The 20254-nt window shown below is 43.1% G+C and overlaps 1 protein-coding gene across 2 annotated transcripts in view; it reads left to right on the plus strand.

Annotated features, from left to right (window-relative positions):
* Positions 1-7900, plus strand: part of ghitm (growth hormone inducible transmembrane protein) — a 14583-nt gene extending 6683 nt beyond the window's left edge. For both annotated transcript variants that reach the window (XM_072456435.1, XM_072456436.1), the window contains exons 6-9: positions 162-270; positions 2223-2411; positions 6326-6497; positions 7389-7900. In XM_072456435.1, the coding sequence (XP_072312536.1) occupies positions 162-270; positions 2223-2411; positions 6326-6497; positions 7389-7473 (555 nt within the window). In that variant the 3' untranslated portion in view covers positions 7474-7900. The remainder of the gene's footprint in view (positions 1-161; positions 271-2222; positions 2412-6325; positions 6498-7388) is intronic.
* Positions 7901-20254: the final 12354 nt, after the last annotated feature.

Below are 20254 nucleotides of genomic sequence, written 5' to 3' on the forward strand. Positions count from 1 at the left end.
AACAATGAGCTCGATTAGCATTTAGCTTCATTCACACTAGTTTGATGGGTCCTCTCCCTCCGAGCCTCACAAACGCTCTCCCAAAGTTGTAAAGTCCCAGTTTCGTGGACATTTGTAGTGTTTTTCTTGACCTGGTTTAACCCTGGCCGTGTCGTGTCCAGGCGATCGGAGCTACGTTTGCCGGCATGATCGGAGCCGGGATGTTGGTGAGGTCCATCTCTTACGAGCACAGCCCGATGAACAAACACCTGGCCTGGATGCTCCACGCAGGTACCAACGGCAACGACCACGTTTAAGACCGCGAGAGCCGCCGGTGTGACGGAGCAGTTTGGGACGCACAGATGAGGCTCGTGGCAGCAGGCGGAGAGAAAATGTGTGGAATATTACGTTTATTTAAGGGTCCTTGGAAGCCACGCCTACAATGCACCAAACTGACCCGTAACACTGGCGTTTGTTCCATTTGAGAGAGTTTTATTCCAAAAGCATGGTAGACTTTCATTATTTATTTTATTTTATTTATTTTATTTATTTTATTTATTTTATTTATTTTATTTCTTCTAACCCTTCTTTTTTATTTTAATTTAGTATTTCATTTGTTGTGAAAGTAATGATTTTTAAATGATAATTTCATCAAGACACAGGTTATTTCGTAAATCAATCTGAATTAAACAATGTTCCAGACGCTTTACGACATAAATTTTATAGTGACTTCAGCCCCTATATTATAAAGTCTAATATACAGGGTTGCAACGATTTATTGATGTAATAGTTGTACTTGATAATCATCAATCGGGCTTAAACAGACTCTAAAATACAAACGAAAAGACCTTTCTTCACAAACACGTGGCGTTATAACATCAAAATATCAAAAAGATGAGACATAATTTCAGATTTTTATCAACAATACACTTTATTCTTAACTATTCTCTATCAAGAAGCTTTAAATTTCCACTTTTTAACCTTTTATTTACCGTATTTTCCGGACTACAAGTCGCACCAGCCAAAAATGCATAATAGAGAAGAAAAAAACATACAAGTCGCACTGGAGTATAAGTCTCATTTTTTAATTTTATATTTATTTGATAAAATCCAAGACCAAGAACAGACATTTTATCTGTAAATGCAGTTTAATATAATAACAGATGAGAGAACATGGTGAATAGGTGTACGTATGCTAACGCTAACACCTTCAGCCACATGACGTATGCTAACGCTAACACCTTCAGCCACATGACGTATGCTAACGCTAACACCTTCAGCTACATGACGTATGCTAACGCTAACACCTTCAGCTACATGACGTATGCTAACGCTAACACCTTCAGCCACATGACGTATGCTAACGCTAACACCTTCAGCCACATGACGTATGCTAACGCTAACACCTTCAGCTACATGACGTATGCTAACGCTAACACCTTCAGCTACATGACATATGCTAACGCTAACACCTTCAGCTACATGACGTATGCTAACGCTAACACCTTCAGCCACATGACGTATGCTAACGCTAACACCTTCAGCCACATGACGTATGCTAACGCTAACACCTTCAGCCACATGACGTATGCTAACGCTAACACCTTCAGCTACATGACGTATGCTAACGCTAACACCTTCAGCTACATGACGTATGCTAACGCTAACACCTTCAGCTACATGACGTATGCTAACGCTAACACCTTCAGCTACATGACGTATGCTAACGCTAACACCTTCAGCTACATGAGGCACAGACAGAACTGTGGTAAGTGTCTGGTATGTTAGCGTAACATATGAACAGTTATTCAGATAACTATAGCATAAAGAACATGCTAACAAGTTTAGCAAAGCATCAGTTTTACCCCAAATCACTAAATCCACTGAATTCTTCTTCCTCTGTGTCACTTCTAAACAACTCCACAAACTCCAGAGGAAGAGGAAGTGCAAATTCTTCTTCTGCGTCGCTTAGAGCCTAGAGCGCCCTCTTGTGGTTGTCAGTGTGAAAATAATGAATAATATCACATAAGTCGCTCTGGAGTCGCACCCCGGGCAAAAGTATGAAAAAAGGTGCGAAAATACGAGGTAGTTGAAAATGTATTGGAAAAACTCTCAATGTTCAATAATAATAATAATAATAATAATCATTTGACTCATAAATATTAAAATAACGGTGCATTTACATGAACAGTTCCATTCTTTGCCTCTTGTCTCTGATTGTGTCGCTGCTGTTCCTCCTCCAGGCGTGATGGGGGCAGTGATCGCTCCGCTCACGCTCCTCGGCGGGCCCCTGGTGATGCGCGCCGCCTGGTACACGGCCGGGATCGTGGGCGGCCTGTCCACGGTGGCCATGTGCGCGCCCAGCGAGAAGTTCCTGTACATGGGGGGGCCCCTGGCTGTCGGCTTCGGCGTCGTCTTCGCCTCCTCCATCGGTAAAAACGCTCAGAAACATCGCTCCAAACGCTCAGAAACATCGCTCCAAACGCGAAACATCGCTCCAAACGCTCAGAAACATCGCTCCAAACGCTCAGAAACATCGCTCCAAACGCTCAGAAACATCGCTCCAAACGCGAAACATCGCTCCAAACGCTCAGAAACATCGCTCCAAACGCTCAGAAACATCGCTCCAAACGCTCAGAAACATCTCGCTCCAAACGCTCAGAAACATCGCTCCAAACATCGCTCCAAACGCTCAGAAACATCGCTCCAAACATCGCTCCAAACGCTCAGAAACATCGCTCCAAACGCTCAGAAACATCGCTCCAAACGCTCAGAAACATCGCTCCAAACGCTCAGAAACATCTCGCTCCAAACGCTCAGAAACATCTCGCTCCAAACGCTCAGAAACATCGCTCCAAACGCTCAGAAACATCGCTCCAAACATCGCTCCAAACGCTCAGAAACATCGCTCCAAACATCGCTCCAAACGTTCAGAAACATCGCTCCAAACATCGCTCCAAACGCTCAGAAACATCGCTCCAAACATCGCTCCAAACGCTCAGAAACATCGCGCCAAACGCTCAGAAACATCGCTCCAAACATCGCTCCAAACGCTCAGAAACATCGCTCCAAACATCGCTCCAAACGCTCAGAAACATCGCTCCAAACATCGCTCCAAACGCTCAGAAACATCGCTCCAAACATCGCTCCAAACGCTCAGAAACATCGCGCCAAACGCTCAGAAACATCGCTCCAAACATCGCTCCAAACGCTCAGAAACATCGCTCCAAACATCGCTCCAAACGCTCAGAAACATCGCTCCAAACATCGCTCCAAACGCTCAGAAACATCGCTCCAAACGCTCAGAAACATCGCTCCAAACGCTCAGAAACATCGCTCCAAACATCGCTCCAAACGCTCAGAAACATCGCTCCAAACATCGCTCCAAACGCTCAGAAACATCGCTCCAAACATCGCTCCAAACGCTCAGAAACATCGCGCCAAACGCTCAGAAACATCGCTCCAAACATCGCTCCAAACGCTCAGAAACATCTCGCTCCAAACGCTCAGAAACATCTCGCTCCAAACGCTCAGAAACATCGCTCCAAACGCTCAGAAACATCGCTCCAAACATCGCTCCAAACGCTCATAAACATCGCTCCAAACATCGCTCCAAACGCTCAGAAACATCGCTCCAAACGCTCAGAAACATCGCTCCAAACGCTCAGAAACATCTCGCTCCAAACGCTCAGAAACATCGCTCCAAACGCTCAGAAACATCGCTCCAAACATCGCTCCAAACGCTCAGAAACATCGCTCCAAACGCTCAGAAACATCGCTCCAAACGCTCAGAAACATCTCGCTCCAATAGCTCAGAAACATCTCGCTCCAAACGCTCAGAAACATCGCTCCAAACGCTCAGAAACATCGCTCCAAACGCTCAGAAACATCGCTCCAAACGCTCAGAAACATCGCTCCAAACGCTCTGAAACATCGCTCCAAACATCGCTCCAAACGCTCAGAAACATCGCTCCAAACGCTCAGAAACATCGCTCCAAACATCGCTCCAAACGCTCAGAAACATCGCTCCAAACATCGCTCCAAACGCTCAGAAACATCGCTCCAAACGCTCAGAAACATCGCTCCAAACGCTCAGAAACATCGCTCCAAACATCGCTCCAAACGCTCAGAAACATCGCTCCAAACATCGCTCCAAACGCTCAGAAACATCGCTCCAAACATCGCTCCAAACGCTCAGAAACATCGCGCCAAACGCTCAGAAACATCGCTCCAAACATCGCTCCAAACGCTCAGAAACATCGCTCCAAACATCGCTCCAAACGCTCAGAAACATCGCTCCAAACATCGCTCCAAACGCTCAGAAACATCGCTCCAAACATCGCTCCAAACGCTCAGAAACATCGCGCCAAACGCTCAGAAACATCGCTCCAAACATCGCTCCAAACGCTCAGAAACATCGCTCCAAACGCTCAGAAACATCGCTCCAAACATCGCTCCAAACGCTCAGAAACATCGCTCCAAACGCTCAGAAACATCGCTCCAAACGCTCAGAAACATCGCTCCAAACATCGCTCCAAACGCTCAGAAACATCGCTCCAAACATCGCTCCAAACGCTCAGAAACATCGCTCCAAACATCGCTCCAAACGCTCAGAAACATCGCGCCAAACGCTCAGAAACATCGCTCCAAACATCGCTCCAAACGCTCAGAAACATCTCGCTCCAAACGCTCAGAAACATCTCGCTCCAAACGCTCAGAAACATCGCTCCAAACGCTCAGAAACATCGCTCCAAACATCGCTCCAAACGCTCATAAACATCGCTCCAAACATCGCTCCAAACGCTCAGAAACATCGCTCCAAACGCTCAGAAACATCGCTCCAAACGCTCAGAAACATCGCTCCAAACGCTCAGAAACATCTCGCTCCAAACGCTCAGAAACATCGCTCCAAACGCTCAGAAACATCGCTCCAAACATCGCTCCAAACGCTCAGAAACATCGCTCCAAACGCTCAGAAACATCGCTCCAAACGCTCAGAAACATCTCGCTCCAATAGCTCAGAAACATCTCGCTCCAAACGCTCAGAAACATCGCTCCAAACGCTCAGAAACATCGCTCCAAACGCTCAGAAACATCGCTCCAAACGCTCAGAAACATCGCTCCAAACGCTCTGAAACATCGCTCCAAACATCGCTCCAAACGCTCAGAAACATCGCTCCAAACGCTCAGAAACATCGCTCCAAACATCGCTCCAAACGCTCAGAAACATCGCTCCAAACATCGCTCCAAACGCTCAGAAACATCGCTCCAAACGCTCAGAAACATCGCTCCAAACGCTCAGAAACATCGCTCCAAACATCGCTCCAAACGCTCAGAAACATCGCTCCAAACATCGCTCCAAACGCTCAGAAACATCGCTCCAAACATCGCTCCAAACGCTCAGAAACATCGCGCCAAACGCTCAGAAACATCGCTCCAAACATCGCTCCAAACGCTCAGAAACATCTCGCTCCAAACGCTCAGAAACATCTCGCTCCAAACGCTCAGAAACATCGCTCCAAACGCTCAGAAACATCGCTCCAAACATCGCTCCAAACGCTCATAAACATCGCTCCAAACATCGCTCCAAACGCTCAGAAACATCGCTCCAAACGCTCAGAAACATCGCTCCAAACGCTCAGAAACATCGCTCCAAACGCTCAGAAACATCTCGCTCCAAACGCTCAGAAACATCGCTCCAAACGCTCAGAAACATCGCTCCAAACATCGCTCCAAACGCTCAGAAACATCGCTCCAAACGCTCAGAAACATCTCGCTCCAAACGCTCAGAAACATCTCGCTCCAAACGCTCAGAAACATCGCTCCAAACATCGCTCCAAACGCTCAGAAACATCGCTCCAAACGGCACTTTTAGAACGACTTTCCTGCGCCACGTTTATTGTGAACAATTGGAAAAGGGTCGGGTGTTGTGTGTTAATGGAATTCTCATTTCGGAGCGTACAACATGCAGCAGTTGTCGGCAAGTTAAAAAAAAAAAAAAAGTGTTTCTCAAACTGTGGTCCGCGGAATATAGAGTTTAAACATTCTTACGTTTAAAAAAACAAAAGCTCCTTGACGTTCTGACTGAATTACGGGCGGAACAACTGGCCAAACGTGGCTGTTTTTGGCCTATTTTTTGACGGTTTGTTTCGCTCAAATTCACGTTTTACAGCAGGGGGTGATAAAGGACACTTCAACTCCACACAACGTTTAATTCCCTCAACACTTTGACTCAGAAACATGTTATTTAACGAGAGACAGTACTAATGTGTGTGATCTTATAGTCTGTGTGAGTGTGGAGTCAGTTTAACGGTGACGTCTTACCTGTCCTGGCCCCGCCCCCCAGGCTCCATGTTCCTGCCCCCGACCTCGGCGTTCGGCGCGGGGCTTTACTCGGTGGCGATCTACGGCGGCCTGATCCTCTTCAGCCTCTTCCTGCTGTACGACACACAGAAAGTCATCAAGCGCGCGGAGACGCAGCCGCTCTACGGCGTTCAGAAGTACGACCCCATCAACGCGTGAGTACATCGCCCTTTTTTTGGACCTTTAACGTGACCGTATTATTTATTTAGACACGGTTAAGATGATATTACGCATTTAACAGTTTAGGGTTGTCACGATGTCTCTCCATGTTGGGACCAGAATGGAAGTGGTCAACGTTATTGTCAATTGTCAAAAATAACCTTGTGCAAATCCAGCGCGTCTTTTCCTAGTTTCGGTGATCTTTGTCAATTTAATGAGGTTTCAATGAAATTCTGTCAAAGTGCGCGAAAGAACGTGGAGCTTCGGGATTCTCCGGACCAGGGCTCGGCAGCCAATCAGAGCCAAGCACACAAATTCCGTTGACCAATCAGCGCGCAGCATGCAAATTTTCACTTGTAAACAGTAAACTGTCATGGCGCGGACCACGGCGGACTATCGTCAAACGCTTCCCGGCCCGATTTAATGATGATATTCCCTTTTCTAAAAAAATATTGATAAAAATGACCCGGTCCTTGCACTCGAAAAGGCCCGTCCACATGTCAAAATACCCCGTCCAAAAGACGGAAGACGGGAGCAGTCCAAGAGCAGAAAGCGTCTCTTCTGTTTCTCTTATAATGTCACATTTTCAATCATCAACATGAGTCTAAAACTAAACAGAACAATCGACTTCAGTCTAACAATAAAACACATTTAAAATTCAGCTCAAAAAAAGTAAATTTGACACATTTTTGCACAGACAGTTTGAATAACAAAACAACACGAGTTTTAAGATCTAATCGTCTGTAACTGTTCTTTTTGCTGTTGCACAGTTTAGTTCCATCATGTTTAAATCCACATGTTTATGAGCGCAGCACGAGTCCGACACCAGGAGTTCAGGGGTTCAGTCATTTCTCCCTCTATAACCTGCTTTTGTCTCTTTGTGGCAGCTGCATGGGCATTTACATGGACACGCTGAACATCTTCACGAGGCTCGTGATGATTCTGGCCAACGGTGGAAACAGAAGGAAGTAAAACACACAAACCGCTCAGACCTGAACACGCGTGAACCAGACCACGTTGCTGTTCGCCGCCGTCTTCGTGATTATCGACCGGAAGAAGGTGGAAAATCCCAGCGTTATGTATTTATTTGAACTTACTTACGGCGAGGGAAGCGAGTATTTGAACACGCTGTGATTTTGCACGTTCTCCCTCTTAAAAGGCTCTGACTCGTCCGTCGTCGGGGCGTTTCCACTGTGTGCGTGACGCGTCGCTCACAGTGGAAACATCACACGCTCCATTATGTCCAAGTGGGAGAACTTTGCAGCTGTTCAAATACTTTCCTCACTGTATTTATTTGAATTTAATCTTCAAAAACGGCGCGGGTGAAAGAAAAGATGAAAAATGTTATGTTTATATGTTGCAATGTATGAAGTTGAGAAATAAAATGTACAAAAAGCGATTCTTGTTTGTTTGTCCAAATCCATTCACTTTCCACATTATTTCCTCTTTTGTGTTCTTGAAGTACATTTTGTATTTGTTTTTGCCGTAAAAACATAATATTTTGGTTTAGTCCTGGTTTAGTCCTGGTTTAGCCCTGGTTTAGACCGTGTTTAGTCCTGGTTTGGACCGTGTTTAGTCCTGGGTTAAACCTGGTTTAGTCCTGGTTTAGTCCTGGTTTAGACATGGTTTAGTCCTGGTTTAGTCCTGGTTTAGACCTAAAGTCTCTAAATCTTGTTCGTTGTGATTTTCACTTCGGGACAAAAAACCTGTCCACGTCTCTGTCCTGTAATGCCGCGCTTTGTCCACCAGAGCGCGCCAAAGTAGCACCTGAAAACCAGTGCGCGTTAAATCAACTGAAAATGTTTAGCCAAAGAAAAAACACTGAATCAAAGGCTGTGACGGGTGTAAATGTGTCTGTTTATTAGGTCGTTTTAAGCTGGTTTTGCCTTTTCTGTTCTTCTGGAGGATCATAGAACTCAGCCCCTCGTGCAGCTGACAGGCCTCTGCACTAACTGGACACATTATCAACACAACAAAGAGTTTCTACATTCTTCTCATTTTTCCTCAAGTGTTATTTCTCTTATTGTACTTTTGATCTTTTTTACCTTTGATTTCATTTCTTCTTGAAGCTTTTCCCCTTTTTATTCAAAATCCTTAGCTGTGAGTCTAGACTGTCTTTTATGTGTGTCACTTCCACATTTGACCTGGAATCATTTTTCTCCATATTTTCTATTTCACAAAAGTCCAATAATCACAAAATCTGCACGTTACACAAAAAACAGCTTCCGTTTATGTCTTTATTTTACAGCTATAAAAGGAAAAGTATCACTTGAATTAGAGCTGGGCCATATTGACAAAAAGGAAGATCTCCAGCGTTTCTGTATTTTCTCTGATCAAATCGATTCATCAAAATGTGTTAAAATGTTTCTTTAAATGAATTATTGAGGCTCAAGCGTCGCAAGAAACGTGAACGAACCACAAAAAATGTAGAAATATCACTTTAAACTCTCTTTTTGAGCTGTTTTTTAATAAGATAAACCTTTATTCGTCCAAACATTGGGTAAATGTCGCGTAATGGTTTTAAGTCCGGACGCTGCAGATGAATTGGAAAAACATCTTAAATCAAAGTTTTTCCATCGTGTCAAGTTTTCTTCAGAAATAAGACATTTTCTGGGTAAAAACGGCCCAAACGTCTCATATTTGGGCCGTTTAAATGAGACAAATGGACAGAGCATTTCATTTTGTCCACATTTTAGACACAAACACATTTACAGGATTTTGGATGTTGGATTTCTGATGGAGTTTGTGACTAAACTTGATGTGAGTGAAAACTGGCCTCATTTCTTGGACTTGAGAATGTGATAAATGAGGCTCAGAACCTTGTGTGCTTCTGTCAGACTCTTGTACAGTTTGGTGTGTGTAGGAGCTACTTTAAGGCCTGATCTTTATGTCTCTGTGGGAGGAACAAGTCCCAGACAAATCTGTGGATTCAATGGAAGAAGAAAAGACTGGACACGTCAAAGGTCAAAGGTTAAATGTCCAGAGAGAAAACTGAGCAGAAAGAAAAAATATCTGTCTCACTTTAAGAAGATTTCACACATTGAGAGTTATTAAAGTTCAAGTGGGAAGTAGTTTTCATTCTGACCACCAGATGTCGCCAAAGTTCCCCCGAAACAAACGCGACAGAAGTGACTTAAATCCGTGGGCTTCATATTTTCGCCGCGTCATTCGTGTCAAAACAAAACGAGTTCACACGAGATAATCTGATGACTTCCCTCTGTAAACGTGGACCTGTAATGTCTCCGTAACCATGACAACACTGTAAGCAAAACGTCTTAAGAGGTAAAAGGAAAAGACTCTGGCAAAAAACAGAAGGGGTTTTGTTAATTTATCACTTTTCTGACACAAATGTGATTATTTATCATATTGCAGACTTTTTTCGAAGACATTTATTCACAAAACAAAATCGTCCCAACACAAAACCTACAAAGAGTAAAAAGAAACTAAACGCATATTTACCTTTGAACACTTGTGTCCCTCTAGACTCGCTTAGAAACTCTTTGGAAGAAACATTTTTGTGAATTTATTATTGGAAAATTATAAATAACTAAATGTATATTAAAGCTACAGGTCGGACGACTCATTGAACTGAAATGCAGTTAAAATAATCCAGTGTCTGAAGCGTATGGAGCAAATCTGACTTCTGTGAGTTGATCTAATACTGACCAATTTTTTAAGGTTTATATAATTTCACTTCCTGTTTGTAATTGATGACATCACACCAGCAAACACTGGGCCAAACTCATCTAATGTCACAATTATTTCATTTGACAAATAAAAATAAGTGAGAGTGACTTTATTTTGTTGAATTCATGTTTAGAGTGTCAAAAAAGTTGTTTCTTTTGTGTAAATTCTGCATAAACTTTGACTGGAATGAGTGTCCCTGGTGTGATGTCACTTCCTGTCTGCAGATTTTTCAACGTTTCCTCCACAAATACCTGCTCGATCGGTGTAAAACTATCATTTATATGTACGACAGGTATAAACACACCAAATAAAATCCAAACTAGGCACTAAAGCCAGAGCAGGATATTACACATTCATAACTTGTCCAAACTGTCCGGTGACTGTGTGAATCCCTCATGTTGAGCCAGACTTTAAAAACAGGAGCTAATGTTTATAACACTTGGTCCGGACGCCACACTCTCCCTCAAAATAGTGTTAACATTAAATACATCAAACATCCAGCCTCCATGTTTGTTTTTCTCCACTAAAACTAACATCCTGGTGTCGTTTCACACTGTGGAAAACAAACGCTTCCAGCCGAGATGTTTTAATTCATCCATCATAAAGTAACACATGCTTAGAGTTGTTTACTTTACATACGTTCATTTAAAAATGAGATTTAGCCGTAAAGTCTCTTCTGTCCAAAAAGCGCGTCCCGTCCGTTGGAGTTTTCCCGCCTCGGCAGCGATTTCTCCCACGATGCAACGCTTTCAGTTAGAAAATACAAAAAAATCTCATTTGGCAAAACTCTGCCGCTCACGTCCAACCAGGAAGTAACATTATAAATATCATTAAACGGTCAAACTAGACAAAAAATACTTCAATATAATCGTGTAGTACTCATTATCGTAGTATTTTCTCTTGGTAAATTAAGTTCTGGCTTTTCTAGTTTACCTTTTTTTGTGAAATTCTCAAAGCAAAATATATTTTTTAAAAAACAACAAGTTCTTGAGTTCCGACGGGTTAACTAAAGTCCACCTTGTGTTTAGCTTGTAGCCCGTTAGCGCTCGCGGCTAGCAGCTAGCGGATGATAAAGGCGTAGCATGCTAATCCTCTTGTCCCCATCTGTCCCAGCGCGCCTTTAAAATTAAACCATCACCGCGGCACCGAACGGGACGAGCGGGCAACATCTGCTCAGCGCTAAAGGTGCCGGAGGGTCCGCCACCCGCTCGTCTCCATGGAGATCGCTTTGCCTGGAATGTTGCGCAGCACGGCATTCATTTAAAGGTTGAATTGACGATTTTTTTTTGCCCAAATCTGAGTCTTAAATCCTCGTGGCGTGGACAGCCGATTAGTCCTGCCACGTATCAATCATAAAGCGCACCTACTGCTCACGTTTCCGTGTGTCTAAACACATTGATCTATCATAATATAGTTCCCTCAGTGTACGGGGTAAAATGAAGACAGAGAAAGACAGTTTGAGCTCAGAAGAGACGGAAATCTACAGGAGACGAGAGATGCGATGTGATCCGTCGCGCTAATAAACAAACGCACGTGTGTGTTGTATCAGTCCTCACGGGGGAGTGGCACGTGCACGGGGGAGTGGCCTGTGCACGGGGGAGTGGCACATGCACGGGGAGTGGCACGTGTACGGGGGAGTGGCCTGTGCACGGGGGAGTGGCACGAGCACGGGGGAGTGGCACGAGCACGGGGGAGTGGCACGAGCACGGGGGAGTGGCATGAGCACTTCCGCTTGCGTTCTCAAATCGCCGAAAAATTGTCTATTGCGCCTTTAAGTCACCGGTAGGAGCAAAAATATCAATTCAATATCTAGAATAAATGTTTCAAATACAGACATGACAGTAAACGCAGTGAAACAAATATAAATACACAAGAACTGTGTATTTGGGCCTCAAAACTCCTGCCATGGACACAATAAATAGATACCTTTGGAACACACACAAAACTTGCAGCTACAATGGGGGAAAAAGAAGAAAATTGGACATTTTAACTTAAAAATCTAAATGGGACATTTATTTTGTGCCTTAATTTTCCTTGGATGTCTCTCTTTCTTTCTGTCTTTCTTTTTTAGAACAGAAAACAAAACCAGGCAGGACCAGAGAGAAACAAAGTAAGCAAAAACTAAAATGAGAAAATAAGGAAATGGTGGTATCCAAAGAAAAGAAGGTGAAAGCTCCAAAGATCCATTGTGTCTATGAGGAGTTATGAGGAGGCCAAAGTATATTGTCCATAATTGTTCATAATTTGTATTTCTTGTGACCTCTCGTTTTAAAGCATCTGTTTATTTTATTTTATTTAGATTTTTTTTATTTTGTTTCGATTTGTTTTGTTTGTTTTATTTTATTTGTTTTGTTCATTTTATTCATTTTATTCATTTTATTCATTTTATTCATTTTATTCATTTTATTCATTTTATTCATTTTATCCATTTTATTTATTTTGTTCATTTTATTTATTTTACCTGGCAAAATATAAAAATATAAATAAAGAAATAAGAATTGGTTGTTAATGTTTTTAATAGTCGCCTTTTTCTTTCTTTCCTTTCATTTGTGTCTTTAGTTTTTTGCAGTGCACAGGATCATGTGGTTTGGGGGCGGGGTCAGCGCAGAGAAGATAAAGGGGTCAGTCCTGGAGGGAGAGGTCACTGTGGGCCCGACAAACGATGCTCAACGACTTTAACATCACGAAACGTACGACGAAGTATAAGGGCCACTACGAGAATAATGTCATTAATTAATGAGAAAAAGACGTTAATTAATGAGAAAAAAGTCGAAGTCGAAAAAAGTAAATTAACGAATCGTAAATTAACGAAAATAAACTCATTTTATAACGAGAAAAAAACTCCTTAAATAACGAGAAAAAAGTCGTAGTTTAGGAGCCGATTCAAAGTGACGTGGGCAGTTCACTTTCAGCACCACGGTCAGCACCACAGTCAGGGCGCACAAGAACGGGCTTGGATGAGTTAACAGTTTAGAACGACATAAAAGCCTGAAATAGATGTTAAAGTGTTTCCTGGTCTTTAAAACGACGTCTTACGTGTGTTTATTACAAGACAAGAGCAGCACCTTTCATGTTACGCATCATTCAAACTGTTGGATAAACGCTTTACTTTCTCCATGATGCAGCTGCAGTGCATCATGGGATCAAACACCAGCCGTGCTCCTGCCACAGCCGCCCTCAGACAGGAGGAGGAGCCTGCAGACAGGAGGAGCAGCCTGCAGACAGGAGGAGGAGCCTCAGTGTTATATTCACACGTTCTCTTTTCCTCTAAGTTGTTTCTCTCGTGCTCATTGTTTGCACTTCAGTTTTATTCCCGGATTTTAACCTTTTGTCGTCTCTTGGACAAACTCAGTAAAACACACAGAAAACAAACATCTGTCTGAGCTTCACTCAGCTCCTGACGCCTGGATCAACATCAACCACACATCATCCACACATCATCCATACATCATCCACACATCATCCATACATCATCCACACATCATCCACACATCATCCATACATCATCCATACATCATCCACACATCATCCATACATCATCCACACATCATCCACACATCATCCATACATCATCCACACATCATCCACACATCATCCATACATCATCCATACATCATCCACACATCATCCACACATCATCCACACATCATCCATACATCATCCACACATCATCCATACATCATCCATACATCATCCATACATCATCCACACATCATCCACACATCATCCATACATCATCCACACATCATCCACACATCATCCATACATCATCCATACATCATCCATACATCATCCACACATCATCCATACATCATCCACACATCATCCACACATCATCCATACATCATCCACACATCATCCACACATCATCCACACATCATCCACACATCATCCACACATCATCCATACATCATCCACACATCATCCATACATCATCCATACATCATCCATACATCATCCACACATCATCCATACATCATCCACACATCATCCACACATCATCCATACATCATCCATACATCATCCACACATCATCCATACATCATCCACACATAATCCACACATCATCCACACATCATCCATACATCATCCATACATCATCCATACATCATCCATACGTCATCCATACGTCATCCATACGTCATCCATACGTCATCCACACGTCATCCATATGTCATCCATACGTCATCCACACGTCATCCATATATCATCCATACATCATCCACACGTCATCCATACATCATCCATACATCATCCATACATCATCCACACGTCATCCATACGTCATCCACACGTCATCCATATATCATCCATACATCATCCACACGTCATCCATACATCATCCATACATCATCCACACGTCATCCATACATCATCCACACATCATCCATACATCATCCATACATTATCCACACATCATCCATACATCATCCATACATTATCCATACATCATCCATACATCATCCACACATCATCCATACATCATCCACACATCATCCATACATCATCCATACATCATCCACACATCATCCACACATCATCCACACATCATCCATACATCATCCACACATCATCCATACATCATCCACACATCATCCATACATCATCCATACATCATCCAAACATCATCCATACATCATCCACACATTATCCACACATCATCCATACATCATCTATACATCATCCACACATCATCCACACATCATCCATACATCATCCACACATCATCCACACATCATCCATACATCATCCACACATCATCCACACATCATCCATACATCATCCACACATCATCCATACATCATCCATACATCATCCATACATCATCCACACATCATCTACACATCATCCATACATCATCCATACATCATCCACACATCATCCACACATCATCCATACATCATCCAAACATCATCCATACATCATTCAAACATCATCCAAACATCATCCATACATCATCCATACATCATCCATACATCATTCAAACATCATCCAAACATCATCCATACATCATCCATACATCATCCACACATCATCCATACATCATCCAAACATCATCCAAACATCATCCATACATCATCCACACATCATCCATACATCATCCAAACATCATCCATACATCATCCATACATCATCCAAACATCATCCATACATCATCCACACATCATCCATACATCATCCATACATCATCCAAACATCAGCCATACATCATCCACACATCATCCACACATCATCCAAACATCATCCATACATCATCCAAACATCATCCATACATCATCCACACATCATCCACACATCATCCATACATCATCCACACATCATCCACACATCATCCATACATCATCCATACATCATCCATACATCATCCACACATCATCCATACATCATCCACACATCATCCACACATCATCCATACATCATCCACACATCATCCACACATCATCCACACATCATCCACACATCATCCACACATCATCCATACATCATCCACACATCATCCATACATCATCCATACATCATCCATACATCATCCACACATCATCCATACATCATCCACACATCATCCACACATCATCCATACATCATCCATACATCATCCACACATCATCCATACATCATCCACACATAATCCACACATCATCCACACATCATCCATACATCATCCATACATCATCCATACATCATCCATACGTCATCCATACGTCATCCATACGTCATCCATACGTCATCCACACGTCATCCATATGTCATCCATACGTCATCCACACGTCATCCATATATCATCCATACATCATCCACACGTCATCCATACATCATCCATACATCATCCATACATCATCCACACGTCATCCATACGTCATCCACACGTCATCCATATATCATCCATACATCATCCACACGTCATCCATACATCATCCATACATCATCCACACGTCATCCATACATCATCCACACATCATCCATACATCATCCATACATTATCCACACATCATCCATACATCATCCATACATTATCCATACATCATCCATACATCATCCACACATCATCCATACATCATCCACACATCATCCATACATCATCCATACATCATCCACACATCATCCACACATCATCCACACATCATCCATACATCATCCACACATCATCCATACATCATCCACACATCATCCATACATCATCCATACATCATCCAAACATCATCCATACATCATCCACACATTATCCACACATCATCCATACATCATCTATACATCATCCACACATCATCCACACATCATCCATACATCATCCACACATCATCCACACATCATCCATACATCATCCACACATCATCCACACATCATCCATACATCATCCACACATCATCCATACATCATCCATACATCATCCATACATCATCCACACATCATCTACACATCATCCATACATCATCCATACATCATCCACACATCATCCACACATCATCCATACATCATCCAAACATCATCCATACATCATTCAAACATCATCCAAACATCATCCATACATCATCCATACATCATCCATACATCATTCAAACATCATCCAAACATCATCCATACATCATCCATACATCATCCACACATCATCCATACATCATCCAAACATCATCCAAACATCATCCATACATCATCCACACATCATCCATACATCATCCAAACATCATCCATACATCATCCATACATCATCCAAACATCATCCATACATCATCCACACATCATCCATACATCATCCATACATCATCCAAACATCAGCCATACATCATCCACACATCATCCACACATCATCCAAACATCATCCATACATCATCCAAACATCATCCATACATCATCCACACATCATCCAAACATCATCCATACATCATCCAAACATCATCCATACATCATCCATACATCATCCACACATCATCCAAACATCATCCATACATCATCCACATATCATCCAAACATCATCCACACATCATCCACACATGATCCACACATCATCCATACATCATCCAAACATCATCCATACATCATCCATACATCATCCATACATCATCCACACATCATCCGTACATCATCCAAACATCATCCATACATCATCCATACATCATCCATACATCATCCACACATCATCCATACATCATCCATACATCATCCATACATCATCCACACATCATCCACACATCATCCATACATCATCCACACATCATCCACACGTCATCCATACATCATCCATACATCATCCACACATCATCCATACATCATCCATACATCATCCATACATCATCCACACATCATCCATACATCATCCACACATCATCCATACATCATCCATACATCACCCATACATCATCCAAACATCATCCATACATCATCCACACATCATCCATACATCATCCACACATCATCCATACATCATCCATACATCATCCATACATCATCCATACATCATCCACACATCATCCATACATCATCCACACATCATCCATACATCATCCATACATCATCCAAACATCATCCATACATCAAATCAAATCAAATCAAATCAAATCAATTTATTTTTGTAAGGCCCAAAATCACAACAACAGTTGCCTCTGAGGGCCACAGGGAGAAATGAATCAACAATGTCTGTGGTGGCGATGAAGTCAGACAATGTCTGTGGTGGCGAGGGACGATGTCCCAGGGTCCTCTGTCCTTAGACTCTCCTTCTCGGCCAGGAAAAACTACAAAAAAAACCTCTTTGGGAAAAAAGCGTAGAAACCTGGAAGAGTTCCAGTGAAGGAGAGATCCGACTCTCACAGACGGACAGACGGACACGAGGAGACTGGAGCTGGACCCACTCTTCAGGCAGATGAGGCACCGTCTGAGTCGAGCTGGACCCACTCTTCAGGCAGATGAGGGACCGTCTGAGTCGAGCTGGACCCACTCTTCAGGCAGAAGAGGGACCGTCTGAGTCGAGCTGGACCCACTCTTCAGGCAGAAGAGGGACCGTCTGAGTCGAGCTGGACCCACTCTTCAGGCAGAAGAGGGACCGTCTGAGTCGAGCTGGACCCACTCTTCAGGCAGAAGAGGGACCGTCTGAGTCGAGCTGGACCCACTCTTCAGGCAGAAGAGGGACCGTCTGAGTCGAGCTGGACCCACTCTTCAGGCAGATGAGGGACCGTCGGAGGCGAGCTGGACCCACTCTTCAGGCAGAAGAGGGACCGACTGAGGCGAACTGGACCCACTCTTCAGGCAGATGAGGGACCGTCGGGGGCGAGCTGGACCCACTCTTCAGGCAGATGAGGGACCGTCCACACAGGGCAGGGACCACTTCACCAGGGGAGGGGCATCTGGGTCCACAGGTCCTCAGGAGTGAGAGAAAGAAAAGAAGGCGGTGAACAGTTTGCAAGTGGAATCAAAAAATAAATATTGTTTGATAGCATAAGTAGTCAGGAGAAGAAGAGGATAGTGCTCAAGCTGTCATACTTCCCCCAGCATAGTTACTCCTAGGGCAGCGTAGCTGAAGCTGTGGGTTTATGTTTCTGTTCCTAACTAGTCTGACCATAAGAGATTTCGAAGAGGAACGTTTTAAGCCTGGACTTAAATGAAGAGACTGTGTCAGCATATTTAACATGGGTCGGGAGCTGATTCCACAACACAGGAGCTTGGTAGCTAAACGCTCTACCTCCTACAGTACTTTTAGAGACTCTTGGCACCACCAGAAGGCCGGCATTCTGAGAGCGAAGAGCTCTGTTTGGATGATATGGTTCTATAGCATCTTTGAGGTAGGATGGGGCCATGTCATTTATGGCTTTGTAGGTCAAGAGTAGAATTTTGAATTTGATTCTGGACTCGACGGGGAGCCAGTGAAGAGACTTCATGGGATGAGCACCAACACCGGAGTAACATGACCGGGTTGTGCGTCTTTGGCCTGTCGCAGTTGGAATTTTCCCGTTTTGTGGTGGAACAGGTGGAATCTGCGCTTCACTGACCTCGTTAAACGCTGTATAATCCGCCTTCCACAGTTTAATCCCAAATTTCAGCACCTGGACAGAGAATATTATTTTCTCTCCGAAAAGAAGGCGCTGTCCAGGTGCTGAAACGGCGCGGGGCAGTGGGGTAAGTCATTGCACAGTTTATGGCTGTGGTCGACCTGAAAGTGGGAACCTGAAGCGTTTGTGTTTATAGGTAAAAATGTAGATTACATTAATTTTCGATTTTTTTTTATCATACAAATCCTTTTAATATGAATACAATAATTTGCTGTTAATTAGGCCCAGTTTAGTCCCAGTTTAGTCCCACTAGGTCCAGGTTTAATCCATGGTGTTTATGTCAGTGTGTGTAGTGTTTATGTCAGTGTGTGTAGTGTTTATGTCAGTGTGTGTAGTGTTTATGTCAGTGTGTGTAGTGTTTGTGTCAGTGTGTGTAGTGTTTATGTCAGTGTGTGTAGTGTTTATGTCAGCGTGTGTAGTGTTTATGTCAGTGTGTGTAGTGTTTATGTCAGTGTGTGTAGTGTTTATGTCAGTGTGTGTAGTGTTTATGTCAGCGTGTGTAGTGTTTATGTCAGCGTGTGTAGTGTTTATGTCAGTGTGTGTAGTGTTTGTGTCAGTGTGTGTAGTGTTTATGTCAGTGTGTGTAGTGTTTGTGTCAGTGTGTGTAGTGTTTATGTCAGTGTGTGTAGTGTTTGTGTCAGTGTGTGTAGTGTTTATGTCAGTGTGTGTAGTGTTTATGTCAGCGTGTGTAGTGTTTATGTCAGTGTGTGTAGTGTTTATGTCAGTGTGTGTAGTGTTTATGTCAGTGTGTGTAGTGTTTATGTCAGCGTGTGTAGTGTTTATGTCAGCGTGTGTAGTGTTTATGTCAGTGTGTGTAGTGTTTATGTCAGTGTGTGTAGTGTTTATGTCAGTGTGTGTAGTGTTTATGTCAGTGTGTGTAGTGTTTATGTCAGCGTGTGTAGTGTTTATGTCAGCGTGTGTAGTGTTTATGTCAGTGTGTGTAGTGTTTATGTCAGTGTGTGTAGTGTTTATGTCAGCGTGTGTAGTGTTTATGTCAGCGTGTGTAGTGTTTATGTCAGTGTGTGTAG

This window comes from Eucyclogobius newberryi, unplaced genomic scaffold, assembly GCF_026437365.1.
Source record: "Eucyclogobius newberryi isolate DKJ021-1_F unplaced genomic scaffold, fEucNew1.0.hap1 SCAF_20, whole genome shotgun sequence".
NCBI classification, from domain to species: Eukaryota; Metazoa; Chordata; class Actinopteri; order Gobiiformes; family Gobiidae; genus Eucyclogobius; species Eucyclogobius newberryi.